This window comes from Ambystoma mexicanum, chromosome 5p, assembly GCF_040938575.1.
Source record: "Ambystoma mexicanum isolate Mex_15411 chromosome 5p, UKY_AmexF1_1, whole genome shotgun sequence".
NCBI lineage: Eukaryota > Metazoa > Chordata > Amphibia > Caudata > Ambystomatidae > Ambystoma > Ambystoma mexicanum.
The window spans coordinates 34,712,986-34,735,123 of NC_090930.1; the positions used below are offsets into that span (position 1 = coordinate 34,712,986).

The 22,138-nt window shown below is 46.0% G+C and overlaps 1 protein-coding gene across 5 annotated transcripts in view; it reads left to right on the plus strand.

The window, feature by feature from the left end:
- Positions 1-22,138, plus strand: part of MED12 (mediator complex subunit 12) — a 1,704,158-nt gene that overhangs the window by 1,426,627 nt on the left and 255,393 nt on the right. For all 5 annotated transcript variants that reach the window (XM_069612388.1, XM_069612385.1, XM_069612387.1 and 2 more), the window contains exon 38: positions 20,469-20,668. In XM_069612388.1, the coding sequence (XP_069468489.1) occupies positions 20,469-20,668 (200 nt within the window). The remainder of the gene's footprint in view (positions 1-20,468; positions 20,669-22,138) is intronic.

Here is a 22,138-nt window from a genome sequence, read left to right on the forward strand (position 1 = left end):
AGTGTAAAGATACACTATTAGACAGACTAATCACACCAAGAAAGTAGAACTCAAGGGTAATTTACGCTACAAAACACTTCTATATAGACATACAAGGCATTCCAGAGGTGGATTCTTAAGCTGCTTTGCTACTCCAAGAGCTTCAATCTTCCTATGCCTGAATCTGAAAATTATGAAAGCCTTTGGTTAGCCTAACTAGCCTATCATCCTATTGTCTTTTTTTTGGGAACAACAATATATATATATATATATTTCGGAGGCTGCTGCTTAGATCACATACTATGCATAGGCCGACATCTAGTGGAAGCTGCAGAGTATTACAGTTGTTTTCGAAATTCGAAAAGGGACGCCGACAGGGCGTGCCAGGAATACTATCCCTAGTGTTGCGTCCACTGTGTACCCATGTTCCTTCATGCGTCGAGGTCCCTCAGATTTTTTTCAGCCATCATGAGCGGTCGCTTCTCGCGGAGTACAATTTCGGCTAACGCTATTTACTTTGACAAAGTTAATAGTTACTCTTCCTGTCCTTTTCGACTGCTGTGTCTCGAAGTGGTGAAGTTTCACACCGAAGGGCAAGACGAACCGTCGGACGAAGCAACTTCAACGGATCCCTTTCGGCCTTGGAAGGCCTAACGGGCCTAGGCCCTTACAGTAGGGAGAGTGGGGGCGGTCATTACACAATGTATTTTTCCACCCCTTTCCCTTGTCGCCCTGCTGCCTGCTCCAAACATGGAAAGGCCACCATTTAAATTTTGCCCATCCTGTAATAAAAAATTCCTGTGGATCGATAAGCACTGTGTGCAACCTGTGTCTTAATCGGGACCACGGCGAAGGGCACTGTCGAGCTTGGAGGCTTTTTCGACCTAAGACCCTTAAAGACTGTAGGACGAAACGTTGGGCCCATCACGCCATGAGGGGCCGAGGCCTCAATTGACGTTGAGGGAGCTTCCAGCGCCGGCAGCGACGTTTTCTTTTCGGATGGCGAGGGTGACGGGGTACAGCCACGTTCCCCAGTGCTAGCCCCCGACCCTGGAAGACAGGCCGGCGGCTCTGTTGTTGGGACTACACCCGGCGGCAAGAGCACTCCATCTCCCGACACTAAGCACATACCCCACAGCGCTGTGTCCGACACATGCCGGGATTCAGCGTCTAGTGGCAGATCTGTGGATTCACTGTCCCCTGGGCACTCGAAGTCTCGATCGCCTCATGACAGGCCCCATAAGACTAAAGACGCCGCCCACAAAACCCCTTCTACCGACCGTCGAAGGACACGGCAGGGGGCCCTTCCCAATGCTGAAACTCAAACTGTTTCGGCTAAACCAGCAGGGAGGCCAAAAGAGTCAGTTCTTTCTCACCTTATTAAGTAAAATGTCCCAGAAGACCTCATTAAAGCTTCTAGCTCAAATAAATCGTCCTCTAAAAGCTCCAATCACAAGGATAAGCAGAAGGACAAGGAGAAGTCCCATAAAAACAAACCTCATAGTAAGGAGCCTCCCCCTAACAGAGACACTGTACAGGAGACTGAAGAGATCCGACAGGAGGATGAGGAGGGTGATAAGGAGTTGCCCACACCCCACACACCGGCTATACCTGACCCTGGGGTTATCCCTAGTTCAGCCAAGTGGTCAGCACAGGAGATTGTCCAGGATGCCTTTCTTTGCTAACTTCCTTGAAGAACATCCCATGCTTGGGAGATGCACCCCCCTCCCCCGCATTGGTCAGGCTTCCAGTTCTCAGCTTTTGCCTGCAACTACTCAGCCCCGTCCGTCATCCCAGCCATCGAGTAAGAGATCTCATCTCTTCTGATCTCTGATATGCCATCGGAAAAAAAGTCTTGCACCTCTACTGAACTCAATAATATACATGAAGAGGCTGAGGAGTATCAAGAACATCAATTCTATGATGAGGATGACGATGGGGATGATAACAATAATGGTGATGATGAGTCGGAGGTCTATGCTATAGACTCTCCAGTTCCTCAGGACCCGCCTTTACCGGATTCCCGTGTGGATAATCAGCCCTTGTTCAATGATATCCTAATCAAGGCAGCCGAGTTTTTCGGCATTCAAACTCATGAGACTGAGCAAGACAAAGATTTTGTCGAGAACATCCTGGGGGACAAGAAAGCTGCGACCCAGTTTATACCAATTTTAAAATCCGTTCAAAGGAAGATCCAACCTTCCAACCAGCTTCAACAGGAGACACAAGCAACTTTGCTCAATATGCCAATAGAAACACGTTTTATTTGGCAAATCAGTGGAGGAAGCTCTGAAGTCGGCCAAGGAGGAGTATGACGCACTCAAGTCCCTTGGCCAACTTACTAATAAACAGACTGGACAGAGAGGTGTTAGGGAGAATTCTCTGTAAAGGCTAATTTCCCAAACCTAGTGAGTCCCCCAGCAGCTTTGCTGGATTTTCTGGGGTTTATTTTTTCTCCTGATAAGAGTGAGACTCTTTTCCTCCCACTCTTAGACATGATTTGAGATGTTCCTTTGACTTTGTATGTGTTCTATGGGCTATGGGGTCCTTTTCCCCATAGGGTTTCATGTGATTTTGATATGTGGGTTACACAGCACCCTCTGTGCAGTAACCCAGGGGTGTCATAGCGACCCCCAAACATAGACTCCATACCCTGGGACTGACTACTGTCTCCCAGAGCATGTAAAGTCACCATTGGCTTTACTAGTCTTAAATTGTGAACAGAACCAGTACAAACCATCATATTGTGGACGTACTGGTCGGGGCAATTTGATTGCCCCGGGGTTTGTTGTTTGAGGGGGCACTGTCCAGACCCCCCGACCGGGTTTTGGCTGGTGGCAGTGGATACTACTTTTTATATTCGACCGTGAATATATTCCTATGGGATTTTCCCATTGTTCGAGGCTACCACTTTTTAAAATAGCCTCGAACATACCGCCGGTTTATTAAATTAATATAAATTCACCGGTTGGTATTTTTTGCCGAAACTTGGTTCCAAAATGGCGTTTGTGTTCGCTTCTGTGACTCCAACCCAAGTCGAGCCCTTTGTTCCACTTTTTGGGGGGCTTCTCCACAGAAGCGGTGCCACTCTGTCTGGGTACCACAGGGGGTGTGGGAGGGGGTTTAGGCACCCTGGACTGAGTTGCCTCGACAACTTAAGTCGCACTCTTGTGTGATTGGCCTAAGTGGTGAACCGCCCGGCTCACCACTTAGCATGTTTGAGTGACAGCTAATCTGAATGAATGGGGGTTTTCTGCATAAAAGCAGGGCTTTGGGGGCTAGAACTTCAGAAGTCACCACAGGACCTAAAGAATCCGAGGAGGGAAGCCGAGCCGACCTGCAACGACGACACCACCGGTGGAGCCCTGCTGAACCGTCTCGTCACTTTTCCCGACGACAGAGGAGATCTCCAATCCGGAAAATCTTCTTCCTTTGACTGGTGGGGATAACCAGTTTGCCCGTCTTTTCGCCTTCCTGGACCATCTCGTGGCCGCCTTGCCCGTGCCAAGCACCCCTGCAACCGGAATACCACGGTTTACCACTACAGCGAAGAAAAGGGTAGTACCTTGTAACCGGGAAACTGGTTTCTTCCCTGGCAGTGCAACGACCTTCATCTTTCCTCCACGTCGAGACCTCCTTTTCCTCTGGACGAAACACCGACTTGCACCTGCTGCCAGGAACAACTGCCCCCGCTGGAGCGTTCTTCCCATTTCATGTACTGTGTCCCGCCTGGCTTCCCTTGCGACAGATCGTTCAGGGTGACACTAAATCCTCGACTTTCTAACCTTGGTTAGCCTGGGGCCTGTTAACTAACTTTTCCTGACTTGATCTCAATCTTTTGTGAACTATTTACAAAGACTGTTTGGGCATAACCCCATTGGGTGATGCTGGACACATTTCGCTTGCTCTCTCTAAGAGTGGGCCTGGCATTTGAACTTCCTTGTTCTCCAGTAGACTTTGCCTAACCTGCCTCACTGTGGTTCTTTGAAAAGTATTGAGATTTGTGTGCTTTCATAACTCTGCCCCCCCCTTTTAAATAACTTATTAGAGTGCCATCTTATGTTAAGCGCTCACCTCTGTCTGAAAATAAGTGGTGTTTCTCACTAAGACTTGTCTAATAAGTAATTAGGGTTGTATATATATAATAGTGACTGTGTGTTGAATTTACTTACCTCTTTTTGTGCTAGTGTAATTTACAAGTGTGTCTTTAAATAAATAATTGTATACTTTTTACACCAAAGCTCTGGTCAGTGTTTGCTTGTGCTACTGTATCTCTGTACTTATTGTGTATACTCTATATACTGCCTAACTCATCTTGAGAGAAGTCTGACTGCTCAGCCACCGCTACCAGGTAAATCTGGGTGGTGCAGACTGCTACCAATTGGGTTTACTGCCAACCACCTGTAGTCCTAAATCTTTTGCAGTGGTCCCTAAGGGAACTGCACAGGTTTCTGCCTAACAAGACGTGGAAACAATTTTTGCTGTTTTTGCGGCCAAAATCCACAAAGAGGCACCGGATATGGGCAAAACTAAAATAATTCAAAGAATAACAACCAAGCACAAGCGTTCCGGGGTTATCCGAGAGGCCAGAGCAGAGGCCGCGGCCGGTGTAGACCCTCCACTTCCAGAGGTGGGGGTACGCCTACCTAACAATGACGCCCAGCTACAGGTCCCCTCTCATGCCTCCCCAGTAGGAGGACGAATTACAAACTTTACCCACGCATGGGAGGGTATACCAACGGACAAGTGGGTGTTATGAACGGTAGCGGGAGGTTATTGCGTGGAGCTCCTGGAAACACCATCAAACCTTCCCCCGCGGCAAAGGAAAGCATCAAGAAAAGAACAGCTCATCTTGATGGAAGAGGTGAACGTGCTACTCCTCAAAGACGCCATTGAGATTGTGCTGTCCGACGAGGTAAACAAGGATATCTATTCAACGTACTTCCTTGTTCCAAAGAAAGATCTGACCATGCGCCCAGTGTTAGACTTACACCCTGCAAACACGTAGGTAAAGCCACAAACATTCTGCATGACAACACTACAAGAGGTAATTCCCCTACTTAAGTGGGGAGATTGCATGGCAACATTGAATATCGAAGATGCTTATTTTCCTATTTCAATGCTCCCAGCTCACAGAAGGGTCTTGCGGTTCAAGATAGCAGACCAGCACTACCAATTCAAGGTGCTACCCTTCGGAATAGCCTCAGCTCCATTGGTATTCACCAAAGTACTGGCGGTGGCAGCGGCACACCTGTGCAGGGAGTCAATCCAAGTGTATCCCTTCCCTGGACAACTGGCTGATTACAGGATAAACTCCCCATCTTCGCAAACAAAACACGCAAAGAACCACACATTTCCTTTTCCAATGGGCTTCTCAATAAACGAGAAAAAGTCAAGTCTTATACCAAACACATCAAAACAGTTCCTAAGAGCTATATTAGACACAAATACCGGCTTAGCCTTTCTGTCCATGGAAAGAGTACAAAACATGCTTTGGCAAATACCCCAGTATCAAGCCGGTCTCCAGATAAGCGTAGGCAAAGCAATGCGGTTACTGGGCATGATGGCATCGTGCATTTATCTGGTCCCACACGCACATCTGCGCATGCAACCAATGCAGAAATGGTGGCGAAACAATGGTTACAGGCAAGTGGTCAGTGGGACGATCTAGTGGTCGTTTTGCCTACACTGGTTCAAAACCTATGCTGGTGGTCAAGAGAAAATCTGTTAAAGGGAAAACCCTTCCACGATCCGGAAGCGCAAGCGATTGTCACAACAGACGCATCACTTTCCGGGTGTGGGGCTCACTACCTTCACCACACAGCACAATGTCTGTGGATACAAGTCACAGCACAGAACCATATCAACCTACTGGAACTACTAGCAGTCTTCAAAGCACTGCAGGCATTCTAACAGACTCAAATTCTAACAGACAGCACCACTGCCATGTTTTATATCAACAGAGAGCACACACTCTCCAAATCTGTCCAAGTGAGCTCTGAAAATATGGAAGTGGGCACTCAGACGAGGGATGTCCCTATGCTCCCAACACGTTCCTTGGGTACTCAACACTCTAGCGGACTCTCTGAGCGGAGACCCACTACCAGAAGAACACGAGTGGCACCTAGACTCAAATCTTCTCGCAGTGGGGTTACCCTACAATAGACGTGTTCGCTACAAGAGAAAACAAGCAATGCCCAGACTTTGCGTCCAGGTTCCCCCAACCAGACTCCAAGGGGAACGCCCTATGGATGAGCTGGTCAGGGAAATTTGCTTACGCTTTCCCCACCGGACACCATTAATGAGCAGATTAGTGAACAAGATGCACAGAGAACAGATGACGCTCATCCTAGTTGCTCCTGTGTTGGCAAGACAACCTTGGTAGCCACATGCAATGTGTGATCCCATCAAGCTCCCGTACCTAACCAACCTGTTAACCCAACACGGGGGGACAACGGTGCACCCACAACCACACTCAATGAACTTGGCAGCATGGCTCCTGAAGCCATAGAGTTTGGACACCTGAATCTTCTGCATCGGTGTATGGATATCTTCAAAGAGGCACGAAAACCAAACACTTGGCACTGCTATTTCGACAAGTGGAAAAGATTTGCCATTTGGTGCCCGTCAAAACAAATAAATCCCATTGAATGTACTCCTTCACACATTCTAAATTATATTCTCCACTTGTTAGACTCAGGGTTAGTCTTTCACTTAAAGTCCACCTGGCAGCTTTATCAGCCTATACCACCTCTCGGAGCAAAGTCTTGCGGTGGAAAGTACCAGTCATTAAAGTATTCATGGAGGGAGTCAGGAGACTCCACCCTCCTATTTCAAACCCACCACCAGGATGGGATCTCAATGTAGTGGTAGCAAAGCTCATGGAGGCCCCCATTCAAGCCTATGCACAAGTCAAGCTTTAAACACCTGACATACAAGACTGCCTTCTTAGTGGGTATTACTTCCATAAGAGGAGTTAGTGAATTGCAAGCATATTCAGTGCGTTAAGCAAAGTTTGAATGCAGTACCCTCTGGGACCATTACACACAACTAGGACTACAGGTGTAAGCAAAACCAACCTCTTAATTTATTACACAATCATTTATAAAGCATTCCCTAAATGAGGCAACCAACAATTATACTAAAATATTGATTACTTAGCAGTTGAGCTCCCTTGAAGCCGGAGCAAAATAGCATAAATTGATAAAACGAATATTACAGTTTCTTTAAAACAGTGCAAATAGTTTGAATTCACCAGAGTTGATTCAATGCAATAGGTAGGCCAAAGTCAATAGGCTAATGTCTTGTATAAGTAAAAACGATTCTGATATTTAAAACGGAAAAGTCTTTGCCACGGTTCTTAGAAGTAGTTCAAGGAAGAAAGGTTTGTATGTCGGGTCACAAGCTGACTAGGCCTGCAAGTTGCCAAAGTTCCACGAACTTTCACGGTGGGAGTTAAGTTCTCTCGGTCAGGTTTTCACAGTACCTTATATTGAAGAAAGAGATGCAGCTGAAGTCATGGAGACAAGAGGGAGGACGTCAGGGGACTCCTGCACTGCACAGGGATGGATCACAAAGCTGGCAAATTTGCAAATCTTCCATTCCGGTTGCTGTTCTTCAAGCACATGAGCTGGTGTCCTTCTCCCTGGTTAATCCTAACCAGCTCCGAGAATGGTATCCAGGTGGCTTACGAGTTGATTGGTCCTACCAACTCAAAGGAAGAAGTCATCCTTGAAGGGGCTTCTCTGTCGAGGGGAACTTGGGGATTCGGAGCTGCAGCAGGGCTCCACCGGGCAAACCAACGGTGCAGTAGTTAACAGCAGCCGTCCTCTTCCAGCTCGTCTTCGGTTCTTTCGTTCCAGTGGTCGACTCTGCCTTTCAGTCCAAGAGATTCGCCTTTTAAACAGTTGTCTCCCATTCATTCCAGCCTAGCTGCCACTCACCCAGCAAGGGTGGCTGCCCTTCCCAGACAGTCAGCCAGCCAATCACGCCAGAGTGCATTTGGGTCTCCTAGGAGACTAAGCACAGAGAGTTTCGGCACCTCCCTCACTTCCTGTCCAACCCAGACACTCAAACGCCAGAGGCGGTCTTCAGTCCTGAAGCCCGCCAAAGGCACAGAAACAAAGGGACCAAACCTGGTTTGGCGCGCAGAGACAAACTCTAGAAGGACCTTTCCATAAATTAGTAAAGTCAATTTAACTTTACATTATCTGGGAAACAGTAGTTTATCCCATAGAAGGTATTTAAACCTTGGGACAACCCAAAAGGCTTCCCTGTGTCACTGCACTGAGGGTGCTGTGTAACACACATGAAAGGATGATGCCTATGGAGTTATCTAAAACTCCATAATCAAAGAACACAAGAGTAAAACACGCATCAAAATACACGAGAGGGTTGGAAAAAAGGCTCACTCTCTCTCCAGGTAAAAAAATCAAGTCCTCAAATTCCAGCAAAGTTGCTGATGGTCTCCAAGGTGAAGGGAATTAGCACATTCTTGAGACTGCTCACTAACACAGGGAATTGGCACACCCACTTCCCGCTTTGTCTTTCACACCAGACGTCCTCATCTTCTCAAGTTCAGTATTCACTCCATCTCTCATCACCAAAGGCACTGCATGCAACTTTGCAGCAATAGGAACACTAGCCCCTTTAAGCACAATCTTGTGCCTCATACCTTTCAAGCGTCCTATACTTTTCGAGAACACACTGGGATATGGTTCAACTATACTCTAACTCTCCCTCACATGCAACACTTGTTCAGCTGCTTTGGGATCAAGCCTTATGCTTAATCCCTTCTGCTCCATCCACCCCAGTAGTGTCTCGCCACTTCCTTTGGATGCAAGTGTATGCGTGGCGAGAATTGTTCACGCAGTGGCAACAGCGTTTGGAGGTCCGCGTGCCTGCCTTTAAGATATCTTTAGCTGGCAATGGTCAATACCGCCCGTTGAAACGCGCCTACGCGATTCAGTACTTGTGAGGCAGTGATTGGCCCTGTAATTATACAACGAGCTAGAAGAATATGCAGTTCTCACTGCCCATGATGCATGAGATCTTTGGACATCTAATTTGAACAACCGAAACATTAAGCTTGCAGCTTTTTATGAGTGAGGCACGGCACACGATGAGCAGCTAGCCCGTTATTTCTGCCTTTGTGAACCACGACATAGAGACATCCAAACTGGCATTTGGCAACACACAGCAATGTGACCCTAAATGGGGTTTTGTATGTCCCGAAGATGACTTGGGTACGGAAACCACGAACAGTAGCAAGCCGACACTAGAGTAGACACTTTTTTGCCTAAAGTTCCATCAGACTACAAAAGATGGGCAGTTATCACGACTGCGAGGTAGAATGTTCATATCAAAACTAGGCAATTGATATGTGCCTATATTGTACTTAATGGGTGCATTAAATGTGTAAATATCACTTTGCACTGTGGGGTCGAGTTGTAAGACCCTATGGTTTTTATATAAATTGTTTAATTTGCGTATCTTGCACAGTATGAGTGGTATCATGAATGTGAATGAATAATAGTATGGTTAATAGTTGGTTGCGATGTGTGTCGTTGCTCAAATATGTTATCAATTGTTAGAAGAGATTGAGTGCATGTACTTTTTATGATAGTAATTTATTATACACTGTTTTTTCATTGGTTGTTTATGTATGATATAAAATAAAGAATATTTTGTCATAACAAAATCATATGGAGTTTCTATGTAAGGAGATCGTTACTACAAGAATAATTAGGTAATGCTATGACAGTTGGTATATACCTGTGGGTTTATATATAATGTGCATCACCACTTCCTGGGACATACATTTTTTCTCTTCCTTTACATTTTAATTGTGCAACTAAATATTTCCCAATTTATTTATATCCACCTGGTTTGATATCGGGAGGTAATAGATTATCAAGTTGTCCACCCCTCCTTCATGAACACCTCTCGTGAAATTTTTTTAGTTTTTATTTACTTGTGTATAATCAAATTTTGATTTTTACAAGGTCTTGAACAGATCAATGTAGATAGTGGAGAAGTGAAAAAGCAAAGCCAAAACAAACAGACGACGGAAATTGGAGTAGGGAAAACATGAGCAATGTGTAACGAGAGAAGAACGAACGGATCATAGATGAAGCATGAGAAACGTCAACATAAGATCGTCCAGAGTTTTGAAAGTCACCGAGACAGTCTTAGTCTGACCAGTTTGAACGTAAATTGATCTTTTTGAGACCGATTTCAAGTAGCTTCACCGTGGCAATAGTCCATTTTGTGTTTTTGTGTTTTCCCCAGCGATCAGACGGTTCCACCATACTTCCACTCCTGCCATGGCCAGGTCAGCGCATAACTGGGTCAGGTACGCTGCTCTAAGTTGTCTCATCTCGGAGCAATGCATCAGAAGGTGTCTTAGAGTTTGTTTGTTTTTTGGCGTCTTGCATAGTCTGCACTCATTGTTTGTCTGCAGTCTAATGGTTAAAATTTCACGAGTAGGCAGGAGGTTCGGACGTGCTGTCAGGAAGGTTTTCATCAGCCGTTTGTCAGGAAATTTGGAGCAGTAGGCCAGAGGAGTTTTTAATTTGTTGAAGTTTGTTGACTTCTGTTTTTTCGAATGTTGCAATCCAGTCTCTGCATTCCATTTTGAATTTGACTCTCTGCGGGTTTCTTTTCAGATCGTCTTCAGTGCAAGCAAAGTCTTTCAGCTTGACCTTTTGGCCCTCTGCCCATGTATTTAGTATTTTGCAGTGATGGTTTTTGATCTCTTCAGCTATTATCCTGTATATAGGTAGACTGTCCGGCAGTAGAGTTTTTCTGTATAGTTGCGTAGTGCTCTGCTTTACTGTTGCGGCCAGGGACTAGAGACCAAGTTCCCGCCGAAGAGCTGCCATTAAGACAGATTTGGGCAGCCCGAGCACTAATTTCCACAGGTGCCCTTCTAGTTTAGACCATAATGAGGACGGCATGTTTTAAGTACCGTCCATCCCATATGTTAAGGTCGTCACCACTTTGCCCTTGTAGAAATGGAAAACGGGGGGTAGAGAAAATCTACCATATTTATCGATGGCTCTCATTTGGGCTGCAAGGTTCCTCGTCTTTTCCCATAGGACCTGCTGCATTTTTTGCTCTTTAGCGGAGCCATCGATTAACACTCCAAGGTATTTGTAGTAGGGCACCACTTCAATTTTTGTGCTGTCCAGAAACCAGTTTAGGTTGTTTTTGTTCTTGGAAAGGTGTTTTCCCAGAATCATAATCTTTTTCGTTGATTTATTGATTTTCAGATTGTTTGCATCCATGTAGTGTGCAAGATTTGTTAGCTGATGCTGGAGACCAATGTGTGTCTGATCTAACAAGATCAGGTCATCTGCATACAGGATGCGCGATACAGTTACATTGCCTATTTTAGTTGGAAAACCCCTTATTGTTGCGTGAGTCCTTGTAGTCGCCCAAGAAGGCGACGAAGAGGGCTGGTGCAAGCGGATAGCCCTGCTTTACCCCACGTTCTGAAGATATTTCATTTGACAGGAGATGATGGCAGTTCAGGCGGACCCGTCGTTTGGTCTGTGGGTTGAGGGTTATCACCGGCTCTAGAATTTCAGAGGGACAATTCCACGTTTTCAATTTGTTCCACAGAATGGATTTGTCCACCTTGTAGAATGCCTGAGACAAGTCTACAAAGGCCAGGAAGACTGCTGGCGCACCTTGTTTGATGTTTGATTTTATTATGTACAGCAGTAGAATATTCACTGCCGTACTTCCATTTTTTTGGAATCTCATTTGGAAGGGATCTGCGCTCGGCCATGTTCTGGCCTAGTTCTGGAAATGTTTAAGTAACAGAGTGGCAAAAATCTTTCCAATAATGTCTAGGAGAGCGATCCGGTGATAATTAGCCGGACCCTCTCTGCTGCCCCTCTTAAAAATTCGAACCACCACTGCTAGTGTCCACGAGCTCGGGATTTGCTTTGCTCTTCTACAGTGAGTGAAAATTATGCTGATGCAATTGGTCCATTCCTCAATATGTTATTTTAAGTCCATGTTTGTTAGGCCATCTGGGCCCGGGGCTCTTGATGTTTTCAGTTTCCTTAATGCTCCTCTTATATCGTCTTTGCTTGTTAAATCAATCCAGGGAACATCTGTGTCTAACGCAAGAGCCGCCGTTTGAGTGGGGGGAGCGGCAAACAAATCTGAAAAGAATTTTACCCACTTGGCTTCCGGAACTGAGTTGGAAAGTTGACTCTCGAGAAAGGAGTCTGATTTTTTGATTAATGACCAGATCTCCTGGTACTGAGTGTCCTTAACATGGTCTCTGCGTCGCTTTGGTAGATTTTGTGTCTGTAGCTTTTTAGCCACGATTTGTAGCTCTTTGTTTCTTATTGCCAATTCAACCAGGCCTTTTCTGTGTTGTGCGTTGTGGCAGCTCTTTTCAGTTTCCTCAGGAGTCGTCTTTTTTCAACCATGGTTTTATCGTACACATGATTGGTCTTGGTGGTGGCTTGATTTCCTCCTTTCGTCGCCACCTTGTACTTCAGCAAGAAAGGCAGGTAGTTGAGTCTTTCTGATTTTGCAGAAGGTTTATTTGGTACTTCTCTTATATATTTTTCCGTGAGGTCTTTGATATTTGTAGCAGTCAAACGTAGCTGTGGTTGTTGGCTGTTTGCCTCCACGATTGATTAGTACAATTTATTTGATGGACAGACAGAGGCCCAAGACATTGATAGTAGGTTGTGATCGCTGTCTTTGGTTCTTATAACTTTGAACGACTCGATATATGAGAGCAGACCGTGGGAGATGAAGTAGTAGTCAAGGGTTGCTTTTGAGTTGTCTCGTTCTCATGTCTGGGACGTTGGTTGCCAGGCTTTCAGCCATGCTACGTTGTGGAAATTCCTCGAGTTCATTAAGTTCAGCCATGACATTCCTCTTTCTTCCGACGAGGAATGTGTAGACAGGTTGTCGCTATGACTGGTGGATTTTGAACATTTGGCGTTGTGGGGTATTCTGGTCAATGCAGATGTTATCAATAACATCTGTACTGAGTTCCAGAAGTATATACTGTCATGTTTTCTGTGGATTACAGTATAAATTCACAATTGGCTAACTGTCGTGATCCAGCGTTTGGAGCTTGGATCTTGATGTCTCCAAGATGTTAAGATTGCGAGGATTCCATATGATTCTACCAGCTTTTTTATGACCTTGATCCCTGAACCAAGGCGCACCGCCAGTAAAAGGCCGGAAGAAGGGCGGCCAAGCAAGCCTTTTGATGCAGGTGATATCTTAATTGATAAGCCGTGAAGAGACAGCTTCTCCACCAACCAGGTTTCTTGGAGGCACAAAATGTCGAAAGCCCCCCAAGTCTTGATTTTTTGACTTGGTCAGGTGGGTATGTCCTCTTGTGTTCCATGAGCCCATACTCAAAGCTTTTTTGGGAGAGTCTTCCAATTCGAGCTGGGATGACGCCAACTCTAGTGGGACCTTAGATTGTAATTGCTATCTGCCGGAATTTGTACGTAGGGCTGCTTGTAACCCATCTCCATGGGCCCCTCGGAATTCTCTTCTCACTTTGGTCTGGCGATGTACCTCTAGGTGAGCTGATCTTGTTGTCCGAACGTAAAGGTCTTTTTATTGTCTCCAGGGTGTCTCGATGTGATGGAGTTTCATGAAATGACATGAGTCTTTTGCGTTTGTGGGTCTTGTCAGGTCTTTGTCACTTTCGCTCTCATTTCGGGCATGGTCGTTGGAAGATGTCCATCTTTCTAGGTGACACCTGTAGGGTCTTTGATGATTGTTGTCTGGAGAACTCAGGTTTGTCTCGATTCACTTGGAGTTGTAAAGTTCTTCAGTTTTTGATATATATAATGATGCTTTTTTGTCCTGGTATCACTGTACTTGGTTTTGCGGGACTCCTCGTGTGACCTTGGAAATTCTGAGCGGATGAAGCCGGCAAGCTTGAGGTCATTGAACACGTTGAGCGGTACATCTTGCAGTGCAGAGGCTTTAATGTGGAGATAAGCTTTTGCTTTTTGGTCTCTGTGATACGGCTCGATTAAGGTGAAATCTTCTGTTCTTAGTGACCACAGCATGTCTATTTTTCCTAGTATTCTGAGCACCGACTTTCTATTTAGGACCATGTAACTATCTTTGTACGACGCTTGTTCCAGTTTAAAGATACGAGTCCCCCTTCTAGAATTCTCAGCGAGCTTCAGCCGTGGAAAACGTGTCTGGTAAGCCAGTGAGACTTCTGGTAGCCGGTGGTTCCGTGCTTGTGGGAGGTCTGACAAGTTGCTAACTTCGGGGCTTGAGGACTGAGGGTCTATTGGTTGCGCACCAGATAGTGGTACGTCTCGAGCATCAGCGTGGCGAAGAATAGGTTTGGTCTGGGAGGAGATGTCTGAGGGTAGCTGGATGTTGGCTGTCGTCGTGTTCCCTGAAACAGCGGGACCGGCTGACGATGTAGTATTCGAGCGACTGCGTTCTAGTGTTTCTTCTGCTTTGGCATCCGTCTCCCAATGTTGCGTTAGGTCCATTAAGGCACTCGAAGCTGAAAGCTCAGCGGCGGACCTAGGCAATTTGGTAAGGTCTAGGTCACTAGGGTGTCCCTGGTGTGTGCCTGTTGGTCAGCTGGTGAAACCGAGGTTGGTTGAGTAGGATCTTTGGCCGAATATTGGGCTACAGGATTGTTTGCTTTTGTAGCAGCTGGCTTGTCAGTTCCCGCCAGTCGCAGGGCCACTTTCTGTTTTGTGGCAGAGTCGTGTTTCAAGATGGATTATGGGGCAGATAAGCCTGAGATGGACAATGGGCTTGTTACTCGTGTCGCTTTCATGACTATTTTCATAAAAATCAGAGCGATTCCAAGACAGAAATTGTCGATGGGAGCCTGCGTAGCTTTTTCAATGCCCACTAACTCGCTTGGCTGGATGGCTGTTTTTCTCGTTCAGTTTGGCTTCCAGACATGACAGTTTGGATTCCCATAAGACCTGTTGTTTGGTGTTTTTCGACTCTATGGCTGTTATGTAGCCCTCAACAAATATAAGTTTTGAGTGCATCATCGCCAACATTCTTGTGTTTTCTTTGGTTGAGTCGTTAATTGCTTCATAAAGTTTGCCGAACGAGGCAAAAGCGATTGTTATTGCTGACATTACTGTCATCAGGTCCGGTTTCTTATTTGGCGAGTCTTTTTGTGATTCTGCAGGTAGTTTGCTTAATCTTCTATTTTTGAGCGGGCCCGAGTGGACTCTGCACGTTGATTCAATAGAGGAAAAAACATTTACTTTTCGGTCGAGTGACTCTCCTCTGCCACTGGGCTTTGTATTGGAGACGATGTCTGTAGTTCTCTGTTGTTTGAGTTCAAGGCTGTCACTTCACGAGGCATGCCCGTCAGTGTGCTGACCAATTAGTTTCGCTGAAGGTGGATTTTCTCCCAAGGTTGATGGCTCATCTGGCCTCCTGTGAAGCCTTCCTGGTTCGAAGACCGGCGAGCTGGCCGGGTGGCCTCTCCACCTACACGATTAACAGCCAAGGTGGATCTGTCACAAGTATCTCTTTTATATTTTGCTCACCAGAGTGGTTTTGATCTTTTTGCCCCATGTTTTGTTGATTATTTAGAGGTCATGCGTTGTCACTCGTTTGTTGGTTTGCCGATTGAGAACCGCTTGGCGAGGAACTTAAAGTTCTGCTTTGAGAAGGCGATAATACAGGGAGGCCAAGATGATGGCTGAGAAAGTCGTCGGTTTTCCTGAACTTATTTACTGGTGGTGTGTCGTCTAGTGCCTCCAGGATTTCTGCATCAGACAGTTCAGTTTCTGAATCCAAGTTACGCTTGCATTGCTTTTTGAAGAAATCAAGAAGGGCATTTGAGATCAATGGGTTTGGTAAAGGGCTCTTGCCAAAGTCAGCTTTATTTGTGCCGAGTTGATTTTTCTTCAGAAATTGAGGCGTAACGTTTTTATATATTTATTTTTTATTTTTTTCGGCTCTAGTTTCTGGTCGTTCACAGTTCGGAGCCCCTTGTACTTTTCCCTTTCCTCTTTTTTTGTATAAAATTTTTCGTGACGAGGGGCGAGGTTTTTTTGGGCGTGGATGCCTCAATGATGGAGCTCGACAGGTCGGTATGTGAACGGTCGTTGCTGATCCCCATTGATGTTCTCAATTCAATTTGTTCGTTCTGATCAGCGTCATCGTCAGAATGCAGGGCGTCGGGCACTGCAGTGAGCTGATTTGTAAGTATCTTTCGGTCGTTAGGACTTGGATCACAGTTTTGGGGTTTCTGGGGGATCATGTTGGTGGGGGCCTCTGCCCTCACGTGTATTTGGGCCATCGCCCTGATAAGTGAGTTACCAGTTGCACTAGGCAGAATTGCAGGTTGGTCTATGTCCTTAATGAGGTCCTGTTGGGGAACCACCTTTGACGTTGTTGGAGACACTCCCTCCGTCTGCCTAAGCCTCCTACACGATGGACCTGTATGGATTTCGTTCAGCTGGACCTGTACGTCACTTTTGCTCATTTGCTGCTTGTCTTTGTTTTGATTGTCGATCGAAGCGTCATCCCTAGCCCTCCTCCACTCAACCAGAATAAGGTCCCGCCCAGGCCATCCTCCGACGGTCTCGGCTAGTACACCTCTCGCCGAAGCGGTGATCTCGCAAGCGGGGGGAAGAGCTAGAGAGTCGCCCACCGGCTGCGCTTGGGGAAGAGGTGCAGCAGGGACAAATGCTTCCTGTCCAACTGCGACACCAGTCGCTCTGTCCTCACCAACCCCGACACCAGCAATTCGAGCTGTTGAATCATCAGTTAAGTCTGATTCCGATTTGTATAGGTTTTCAAAATTTTCACAAGCGCCCGGGCTTGTAAAGACTTCAGCACCCACCAAGAGGGGGGTTGATGAGAAAGGTTGAGGATGCAGCAGGAGAGACGGGGGAGGAGGGGCGAAAGATCACCTCGGGAGGCGGAAAAAGTCTTACCTCGCTTCACTGGGGATTTTTTTCCAGTTGGGTCGAGTGACTCCGCTGGCAGCGTCTGCTGGTCTCAGTCTCAGAGAGCAGGGGCTGGGTTACACCCAGCATGCTGCTCCTCAAATCCAACATCTCCGACTGCCGAGGACTGCAGGACTTCGTTAACTGAGCGGTCAACTCCGTGGAAAGGACAGGCTTTGTGGGTCCACCCACTGTAGACAGCAATAGACAACACCTCTCGTGACATTAAGGAAACCTTTGCTCCAGAATCTGCCATCATCCTCACACACTTGCCATCAACTCCAACCTCCGCAAATGGACTCTTACAATCCTCAGCAGCAGACTTCCCCATATTGACAGTAATTGCATCTATCTTATCTTTGTCATCGCCACAGGACTGCTGCCCTTCCTCTGTCACATATAAAACTCTCCGCCCTGCCCCAAGTGTGAAATGTTTGCCACAATTGGCATAATGAACCCATCTTTTGCATTTTGAGCAAGTAACATTCCTTCCTGGACATGCCGGGGACCCAGCACAATGATTAGCACTAGCACACCTAAAGCACAGACGATCCTCGACTTTATACCCCTTGAACTTGTCATCCTTGGTGTCGGGGGCATCGCGGACACGCTGATCACTGCTCTTCTGATGCTTCTCCCACCCACTGAATTTCTGTTGCAGGGGTTTTACCATACTTATTCGCCAAGCCCTTTTTGCAACACTTCAAACCTCATCCAGACCTGGCTCGTCCTTGAGCCACAATTCCTCCCTTATCTTGGCATTACTACAACAAATCATAATTTGATCTCTTATGTATTCATCTAATTTGTCACCAAATTTACAGGAAAGAGACAAATGGCAAAGTGCAGGAAGGTACTATTCTACTGTTTCCCCATCTTCTTGCACTCGAACTCCAAAATTATATCTCTTTAGAATAGTGCTGGTCTTGGGATGAAAGTGTAAATCCAACTTCTGTAAAGCAGAGTCAAATTTATTTGAAGCCGACTCCTCATCTGATTGATCCGATTCTGGCAATGTTTCTTAGATGCGCTGTCCCCCATATCATAGGAAATGTTTTAAGAGAAACCTTTTGATCTGTTGAAATTGTGTTGTCACAGGTAGCCCTCACATAGTGGAGAAATCCCTTTTTCCATTGTGCCCATTTAATCTTTGCAGGACCTGGACTGGGTATAAATGTCGGCGGACCAGGCACTCCTGGCATGTCGATTGTGAATGGGTCTCTCTAGCAGCAAGCACAAGTGTATTCAGAGCAGCCACTTATTTTTTTTTTTGTTGATGCTCCTTTTCCTCTTACCTTCACATTAGCACTCTTATGTTATCTCTGCTGTAGTGCTTTTCTGCTAGAGCAACATTTTTCCTGAAACTCTTTTCACACCAGCGCTGTGCGCGGCGCACTCGATCAATATACCAGGTGTGAATCGTTCCGCGAGACGATAGACGTTGCCTCGGCAACCATTGTCTCAAAGATGGCGAACGTGAGTCTCACACCGAAAGTTCCTTTTCCAATGCGTTGTGGCCTCCTGTCAATAGTTTTCTCTTAAATAAACTCGCTATTACTGTTTGCTGCCTTTGTTATAGCTCGAGGGGCTCTATACAAAGTAATGTGGAGCTTGCACACAGACTCAAAATAGCTCCACAAGCTACCTTGGAGCCTTATTCTTGTCCCCAATGCTCATCAGTGATTATTTATCACTGCTGTACGCCCTCTGATGCCTCGCTGCGCTGCTCACCTCTTCACAGTAGCATTTGAAGCGATGCAGTGGCGTGCTAATCTTCCTCAGCGGTACACGTGGCCCAGCTAGTGCATGTCAGAGCACAACTTTGAAGGTTTATCTTTGGAGCACCGACAAATGTGCACAGGTCAATGGTCGGTGTGCACAGCTGGGCGACACAGGTTTGACAAGGCAGCAATGCTCGCCCAGGTTCTCTGGCACCAGGGTACAGACACTCTTCGCCAGTGAAAAGAATGAGGTCCACACATCAGGTAAGCTAGTAATAGCGAGTTTATTTAAGAGAAAACTCTTCACTGCAACCCCCAGCACAAATCGGCTCCTTTCCCAACTGGCCAGATTTCAACATAAACAATCCAGCCTGGAATACCTTGCCAAGGTTCCATGGCAAGCTTCCTTGGCCTGAGGAAGCAGACTGCAACACAGAGTAAGCACAATACAACACCATGTCTCGTCTGTGGGTACCCTTTTCCCAGTCCCCAGGGACACTCCACCCAGGTTATCCTCCCTCGCTTCTTCACTGCCAGGGGCAGGATCCAAAAGCAATGGCCTTTCCGTGGCCACCTGAGAAGAGGATCCAGGTGGAATCAGAGTAAGGATACCCTCCGGTTTCTCACACACCACAGCACAATGAATCGTCTTTTGCATTGTGAAGGCATACAAGCTTCAGAAAAGGTCAGTGCCAAAAGGTTTGAATGCCCACACAGTTAAGGCCATAGCTACAGTAATTGCATTCCAGAGGTATTTTCCCTGGGAAGTGACAAGTAAAGCAGCTACCTGGTCTTTCCCTTCTGCTTTTTGCAAACTCTATTGCATAGACACGGCAGATGGATCCATTGCTAGATTTGGACAGGCGTTTCTACAGAACCTGTTTACGTTGGATTATCTTCCAACAACCCTGAGTGACCAGTGCTTTGTAATCTCCTGCAAGTATGGAGGAAAGGGGACGGGACATAGGAGTAAGACAAAGTTACTTACAGTAGTGACTTCTGTACTCTAGTCCATAGTTCCCTTTTCTCCATATGCCCATCCCTCCGTCTCGCAATGAATAAGTGGCTAGTCAGCTGACCCATCTAGCGGTTTCATGGATTGATGAGTGTTGATGGTAGGCGGAGTCTGCGGGACTGGACATGCCCATGCTACTGCCCCTTACACGCAACACAACATTTTTTTTAAAGGGGAAACATCTTTTTGGTGCTGTGCAAAAAAAGTGCTCCGGGCTCTCGTCCCCAAGGACATGGACACCCACAAGTGTAGAGCAAAGGGGACTATGGACTAGGAGTTCAGTTTTCATCAAAATATGTGTTGCCTTACGCTGGCATTGTACTTTACAAATACTAGTGTTCACCTGTTTCTTTTCCACTATACTCTCCTCTTATACCTTTACTGATGGACCATGATAAGGAGAGCCCGAATGGGCAAGCCATGTCCTCTCTAGATCAGTGGCACACTAGGACCATAAAAAAGGGCAAGCTCCTGACACTTCTAACCCTATAAATCTGTGGATCAAACATTAGTGAAAAACATTTGTTACAAGTAAGTAAGATTTCCACCTTTTAATACCTAGCCCAGTAATATCTGCCCACTTTCACTGCTCTTTAATTTGTTTATTAGAGAGACATTATGTGTACTCAAATGCCCTTTAGTGGTTTTGCAAACTTGCACTTAAGATTTACTGTAAAGATGTTGAAACCATGGACCATCGACTCCTACAGCCTTGATTTGTTGCCGAGTCCACATTTTTTGTAGACCTACTCCCTTTTGTCTGATATCATCCCTTTTTGGTCTTTACTTGTCCTGCAGGGGGCCCTCGATTGGACACGACCTACAGACCAGTACGGATGCCGCCTGGTAAGATGGTGCAGAATCGTCCGCCCTATGCTGGAGTGCTGCCTTCCGGGATGGGAGGCATGATGGGGCTCGAACCAGCTTACAAGCCACCAGTCTACAGGCAGCAAACTCCTGTGCCAAACATACTACGGCAGCAGCTGCAAGCTAAACTGGTAAGCTCAGCTCCTACATGTTGTGATATTCAGACCTCATGCTTTCTGCTGTCCACTTTGCACAAACACTTTCAGTTTTTATTCTGGCTTGTTGGATGGTCACTGATTGATTATAATTGTGTCTTTGTTTAACTTGTTGATATAATCCTTCGAGTGGCTATGCAAAGATTGCACTTCCATTGTCCTGTCACTGCTAGAATTGAGTCTCATATCCCAAAAGGCAAGACTAGACACTGCTCAAGTCTTATTTGGATTGGCACTCTTTGTCTGACCCCTATTGTTTTACTGGAAGTAGTTATACAGCATGATAGGAGAAAATAACTCCTGTGCCAGAGTTCTATAACACTACAATATGAAATGTAAATTGTCAATTCCTATGTGCTGGTTTTGAGTCCCTAGGCAGTACAGGATTGAATCTCTGTGTCCACCGTCTTGCAGAACATGTAGTTCACATTGGCAGAAGGGACTCTTCTGTGGTGCACAATACCTCTGGCAATGGATGCCATTCCTCTTAGTCTTAGGCCTACCCATTGCCTGCACTTGTTATATTTGCTATATAGCTGCCAGTGACAGAGTTCAATATTCTGGGTGTCAGGTACACCATTTAAGGATAGATGTTTGATATATTTATGGAAAGCAAAATGCTTAGCTAAGTCTAGTGTTATTTTCATCCATTTCTGAAAAAGAGAGAATAGGAGTTCACACACTGTAGCAATGATAGTAGCTGAACTGAATGATGTAACACTAGGCTGTCACAGAGAAACTGAAAAGACACAGCCATTACCCGGTTGCCTTTTTTTAGAACTCAGAATGGAGGTAATTGTAGAAATGCATCCCCCAATAGTGTCTGGCTGATGTTCGGCGGCAAAGAACAAATGTACAGACAAGTGACACATTTAGTCAAGGGCAGGTTTTAATGAGGATACCCTCCTGGATATACATTATAGACTTCATGCAACACACTCAAAACAATATCCAGAACACATCCAAGAAGTCCCACTTCCTGAAAGACCATGAGCAGGCTTCCAGTGGCTAAGGTGTAGAATTGACAACAGTAGCCACCTACTTCTAAGAAGGCACAACCTCCTGTTTCCCATTATTATTAAGGGTTGGATGACCTACAAACATCTGGGTTTCTGCACTCATCAACCAGCTTCTGCCTTTGGTACACTTGACACTGTGGTTGACTCATTGTACCACCTGGGGTTTCACTGTCCCCTGGTTTCAAATCTGGACCCCCTCATCCAACTCATGTTGTGTGGATGCAGCACCGCCAGGCATGAGTGGTGTGGCATTCCACAGGTCCATAGTGGGGCTATAATAGGAGCTGAAATAGGCAGTATAAAGGCTGAGAAAACCTTGGCTGCAATAAGTAGTCCAAAACTGAATACCCAACTGGCAGTGTACTTGCGTCCTATCTAGCTCCAAAGATGGCCCTAGAGGACAAGGTGCCAGATTATTTTTTTAAAG